General features: G+C 42.4%; 1 protein-coding gene across 2 annotated transcripts in view; it reads left to right on the top strand.

Moving 5' to 3' along the window:
* The first annotated feature begins 4692 nt into the window (after positions 1–4692).
* atp8a1 (ATPase phospholipid transporting 8A1) overlaps positions 4693–6000 on the top strand; it is a 119325-nt gene continuing 118017 nt past the window's right edge. For both annotated transcript variants that reach the window (XM_080900484.1, XM_080900485.1), the window contains exon 1: positions 4693–5052. In XM_080900484.1, the coding sequence (XP_080756610.1) occupies positions 5004–5052 (49 nt within the window). In that variant the 5' untranslated portion in view covers positions 4693–5003. The remainder of the gene's footprint in view (positions 5053–6000) is intronic.

The following is a 6000-nucleotide window of genomic DNA, read 5'->3' as shown; positions in this document are numbered from 1 at the left end:
AGATGGTTTTCCAGCATGATGATGACACAAAACACATACTCAAGACAACAAAGGAGGGGCTAAAGAAGAAGCCCATTAAGATCATGGAGTGGCCTTTTCAGTCTCCAGACTGGTGGCTGAAGAAAGTGACAGCCAAGAAATGTGAAGGACTTAGAGAGTTTCTTTAAAGACTAATGGGCCAGAATCTCTCCTGATATGTGTGCAAATCTGGTGACCAACTACACCATTTGCCAACAAGGGTTTCTCCAACAAGTACTACTTCATTTTTTGTTTGGGAATCAAATGCTTATTTCACTCAATGACAGCAACTCAATTTATGACCTTTTGTTTGTAACATGCTTTTTCATGATTTTTAGTTGATATTCTGTCTCTCAAAATGAAACTACAATAAAAACGAGAAACTGCTCATTTCTTTGTAGTTGAGCAAACTGACCAATTCAGCCGCTGATCAGATAATCGTTCCCCCACTGTATTAGAGCATGTTGGTGACAGTTTCCATAGAGCACTTAGGCTACAGTGGATCTACCTTTACTTCACTGTAGGCTGGTTTACCATGGCGCCCATATGCAATCGTGCTAGTAAGACCACATCTGGATCCCCTTCAGTTCGCTTATCAGCCTCGTCTCGGAACAGAGGACGCCATCATCTACCTGCTCAATCGTGTCTACACCCATCTGGACCAGCCGGCGAGCACTGTGAGGGTCATGTTTTTTGACTTTTCCAGTGCTTTCAACACCATCAGGCCGACCCTCCTGGGTGATAAGTTAGCAGCGATGCAGGTGGATGCTTCTCTGGTGTCCTGGATTGTTGATTACCTGACAGGAAGACCACAATATGTACGTCTCCCACAGTGTGTGTCTGACAAGGTGATTAGCAACACAGGGGCACCACAGGGGACTGTCCTCTCCCCCTTCCTCTTCACCCTCTACACCACAGACTTCAGCCACTGCACAGAGACCTGCCATCTTCAGAAGTTTTCTGCGGTGGTTGGATGCATCAGCAGGGATGATGAGACAGAGTACCGGGCTGTGGTCGACTCCTTTGTCACGTGGTGTGAGCAGAATCATCTGCAGCTCAACGTGGCAAAGACCAAGGAACTGATCGTGGACTTCAGGAAGACCAGGAAACACTTGACCCCTGTTTCAATCCAGGGGGTCAGTGTTGACATTGTGGAGGACTATAAATACCTTGGAGTTCACATTGACAATAAACTGGACTGGGCTAAAAACACCACAGCACTTTACAGGAAGGGCCAGAGTCGTCTCTATTTTTTGAGGCGACTGAGGTCCTTCAACATCTGCCAGAAAATGCTGAGGATTTTCTATGAGTCTGTGGTGGCCAGTGCGATCCTCTATGCTGTTGCATGCTGGGGGAGCAGGCTGAGGGTCGCAGATGCCAACAGACTTAATAAACTGATCCGTAAGGCCAGCAATGTTGTGGAGATGGAGCTGGACTCCCTCAAGGTGGTGTCGGAGAGGCGGATGCTGTCCAAGATAAAGACAATGTTGGATAACACCTCCCACCCACTCCATGACATGTTGGTCAGCCACAGGAGCTCGTTCAGTGAGAGACTGAGATTACCGAAAAGCACCACTGAACGACACAGGAAATCATTCCTGCCTGTGGCCATCTCCCTGTACAACGCATCCACTTAACACACTGTTTGCTGCTACAACTACACATGTTTCTTTTCCAAATATTTATTTATAAGTGACTTATGTATGTATGTATGTATATATATGTATATATTGTACTATTCTTAGTTAGCGTATTGTCTGTCTTGTCTTAATGTTGGTTTAAAATGGAGCACTGTAACAAAAAATAATTTCCCCCAGGGATCAATAAAGTATTCTGATTCTGATTCTGATTCTGATTCTGAACTTATAGCTGATTTAAAATATTAATTCTATGATTTTCTGAAGTCCCACTGATTCTTTACTTTAATTTTGATCACAGACACTCTCATTGTAGGTATATTTACACTTCTATATTTGATCAAAAGAGTAAAGAAGTCTTTTTAGGTCACTCTGATAAAGATATAAATAAACGGATAAAAACACTCTTTCCGTTTGAAACTGACACAGATTTCGACGGTGGTACAAATTTGGACGGCTGCTTGAATGATTCATTGTTTGGACTGGATGTGCTATAAGACAGAAAACCAGAGCAACTCGCACATAATCGAAGAGGCAGGCTTCTTGTCACTGTTGCTTAGCAACCATGGGAGCTACAGAGCCAAATCCCTATGGTGGCGAGCTGATGTTGAATTAGGAGTGGGGGGAGAGAAAGGAAATCTTTGGGAGAGATGTGTCTCTCTAGTAAGAGGAGGAGGAGGTGAAGATGTTCAGGTATTTTGGATGCAGTTCATCTTGACCTCATGCAAAACATTGTGTGTTTTGTTTTTCCTCTTTTCCTGCTGAGAAGAGGACTTACAGTGCCACTGAAGGTGACCCCCCCCCCCCCCCCCCCCCCCCAAGAACACAGTCTGCAGACTTTGTGTGGAAGATGTGCAGCCGAACATGTAGAAGTATAATCTCATTTCCCTCTAATCCCCACCACAGTGAAATGATTTTAATTTATACAGGAATAAGGATAAAAATAGGAGGAGAGCCTCCTAAATCATTCCCATCAAAGAGTTTTAGATCAGATGAAAATATGCACTGAATCTCTCAGCTGGAACAAAAAGAACTGTGGAAATACTGTTGGTGAGAAATAGACATCAGACAGCTGTAGTGTATCTGCAGTTCTCTCAAGCAACTGCAGTGGTGCTGGTGCTGTACAAATGCTGTCTCCAGTGTGATTTGCATTCCAACTGCAGAGGGAAAGAGGACCCACTTTGATTTGCTGTATGCACAGCAGACAGGCAGCACAGCCTCGTTCTTTTGCATGTATATTGTCCTTTAAGTCCTATTTCAGGTTCCCGATCGTCCAAGTTAGAGCAGATTCATGACAGGCGAGTGACACTGATGAGAGCTAGAGTAAGTCACCCTGGATTAGATCTTCTGCTGAGCTCATCTCTAGACAATAATCACATAATAACACGGTGACTTATACTACAGTCTGTTTACAACTGTTTGATCCTGTTATTTTTGACAGTGTTTTCACCAATCTGTCACTTCAAAACTCTTTCATTTGTTGCTTTTTTGCATGAGTTTATTTTTACATCTTCCCAGAACTGCTTATTGTGGAGATGACTGATAATTTATTTCATTAGTTTGGGTACTTGTAAAGAAAAATGCACTGTTCTATTGATCAGAGACATTAGTTTTGACACAACACCCGTGTGCCAGAGTGGCCAATCCATACAGACATTTTTGTCAGTTTCTTTTTCTCTGCAAAAGATTATGCTGAAGGTAAAGCCTCAGGACTTATTAAAGTCTCTGTATAGATGAACCATGTGTATTTTTGTTGTGCGTACATATTGAATGCTGGTGAATAATGGTAACTGTTGCAGCATCAGAGTGACTTGCAGATTGATTGCAGTTCTCTATCAGTGCATTTTTTTCCTGCGTTTAACGGAAAGTACAGTGCAGTAATTCAAACACGTCCTTTACTTCATACATGTGTGGTACAATATATTAACATCTTATTTCTGTCACTATAAGACAGTTTTTATTGCTTTAGCGATTCAAAGGTTAACACTTCCTGGATATCAGTGTTTCATCACTATTTGAATAGGATTAGGGTCATTTTTGCAAGAGCAAAATCCACAAAATAATCACACACATTGAATAAAATGGCCATAAATGGAATTAATGACACTGTAAAGCTTATGTGTCACTTGAGTGCCTCTAATTGAGAAAAACAAAGCAAGAGTAAAAGGAGAAAACCAACTTTTATGAGCACATGATTTTTGTTAAATATTAACCACTGATAAAATCTAACAATGTGTAATCTTGTAAAATGATACTTGGGGGTAAGCTTTAACCCCAGCTATTAATGTTGGCAGTGCTTTTGTAACCAACTCTCTTTCTCAAAATGTCAGTATTCAGTGTTCATCTTTATTTGCCACGATTTATACTTATTAAATAATAACCACTGTGCTATGAATTACGCTTATCTGAGAAGTGACACATTAACAACAGCAATGAAAACCAAGAAGTAATTAGGAAAAAATATGTGCTTTTTGTAATATACTCACCTATGTTTGAATAGGTGAGTTGTACCGACAGATGTACAGATATAGTGGCGTGTATTGCAATAAATAAATAGATAATAGAGATGAACGGGTACTTTCCATGAATGGAAATGAATTTTGTTTTATAAAACAAAATCTCCTACTGTAGTTTTATGCATACCGGTCCATTAAATAGTGATTTCTATTTGCTGATGGTGCACAAAGCACGTTTGATACACGAAAACATGATTCTGTTCTAATAAGCCAACTCCCAACATGTGTATGTCTACCGCGAAGGGGGGATGTGCTTACGCCAACCAGCAGTTTCAAGGCCATTTTAAAACAATAATCTAGCATTTTAATGATTATGGGCGACGGGGATTGAAGTACAGCACTTTAGCCTCTCGATATTATCAGATAAATATTATTTCTATCACTTCTTTTAATTCTAGCCAAGGCGTAATTACGGTTATGTTAATGTGTTAACCCCTCCCGCTATTTCTGCAAATGGTACAGTCCATAATGTGAAGCGGCAACGTCCCCCTCACTTCAGTTCATGGTTAGTCCGTGTCCACTCTTACTATACCAGGGGGGCGTCTGACGGCTTCAGTCCGCCGTGCGAACCGAGATGCTGGGCGATGCATGAAGCGGTGGGCTCCTGAGCATGGTTCTGTCACCAACCGGGAAATGAAAGTTGGCAATTCCTTATGTAAATCTCTCATCAGCAGTGAACACGCATCAGCTCAATCCGCATGAGAGAGATTTTGATTTTTTAGCCGTAATTTTGAAATTCTTTGACGGTTGAGGAGCAGCAGCCAGAACACACGGGGCAGAACCAACACCGCGGCCACTTGACAGGTGCCGTTGCCCGGCTCTGCGTGGAGAGATGCCGCCCGTCCAGAGAACGATGTCTGATCTTCGTACTCGGGCGGAGGGTACGTAGGAATGTTTTTATCTGTTTTATATTTTCGAGACCAGGCGAAGAAAAAATATCTTGTACATTATTACCTTCTTCCTTGCTAGAAGGCCGGCCGACAGCTCTGTGGAAGTGCAGTAACTCGCTAGCTAAAGCCGTGATTAACGGTCCCCCCGAATAGGCGTAAATAAGACCCGAGGGAAGAGAGGGTCGGGCGGTTTGGAAGTTTTCTATGAGACGTTCAAGGGAAAGAACTCTTTCAAGTTAAATGTTAAAAATAATAAGTTAGCCTAAAGTGAAAGTGATAGAGGAGAAGGGGTTTCGAGACAAAGGCGTTGTCACAGTGAAGCCGCTGAAGATTGCACCTGACCCCGGGACAAGCCATATCCTACCTCTTAGGAATCACCCCATCATCTCAGAAAACAGATTAAGTTGTAGCTTACTCAAAGTATCCACAAGTGTCCAGCAAATGGCATCTACAACTGTGTGGGTCTAATAATGCAGCCATTGTGGTTCAGCTGGGGCCCCCCACTCCTTCCCTGCACCAAGAACTTTCCACTGCATCTCTATTGTGTTTGGCAGGGAATGAAGATGCAGACACATAGGCATTACCTAAGTGATTTGATTGCTCGTAAAAGGATGTGTTTACTTTAGGACACTTAGTGGCATTTTAGGCTTAAAGTTGTGTTTGTCTTTCCAGCAGAGTCCAAACACAGAAGTCTACCTACCTGCTGCAGGTGTGCAGACTTGTGCACCTGCAGCCAGTCTTTAAATCCCTGCAGTCACTCATGTGAGGCTGACATTGACCTCTGACTACTCAGGGCTTTGACTGGATTTATCTGCAGACATCAATAACAAAAACCCATTTTTTATGATGCCTGCTGAAGTTTCTGTTTCTCTTCACAGTAAATGTAGCAGCGCTGTTGCCACTTGATTTTGAAAGGCTTGGGCTTGATTTATAGCTGCA

Source organism: Rhamphochromis sp. 'chilingali' (genome assembly GCF_963969265.1).
Source record: "Rhamphochromis sp. 'chilingali' genome assembly, chromosome: 13".
Taxonomy (NCBI): domain Eukaryota; kingdom Metazoa; phylum Chordata; class Actinopteri; order Cichliformes; family Cichlidae; genus Rhamphochromis; species Rhamphochromis sp. 'chilingali'.
Note: the sequence above shows the minus strand (reverse complement) of the source record. Positions and strands in the feature narration are given on the sequence as shown.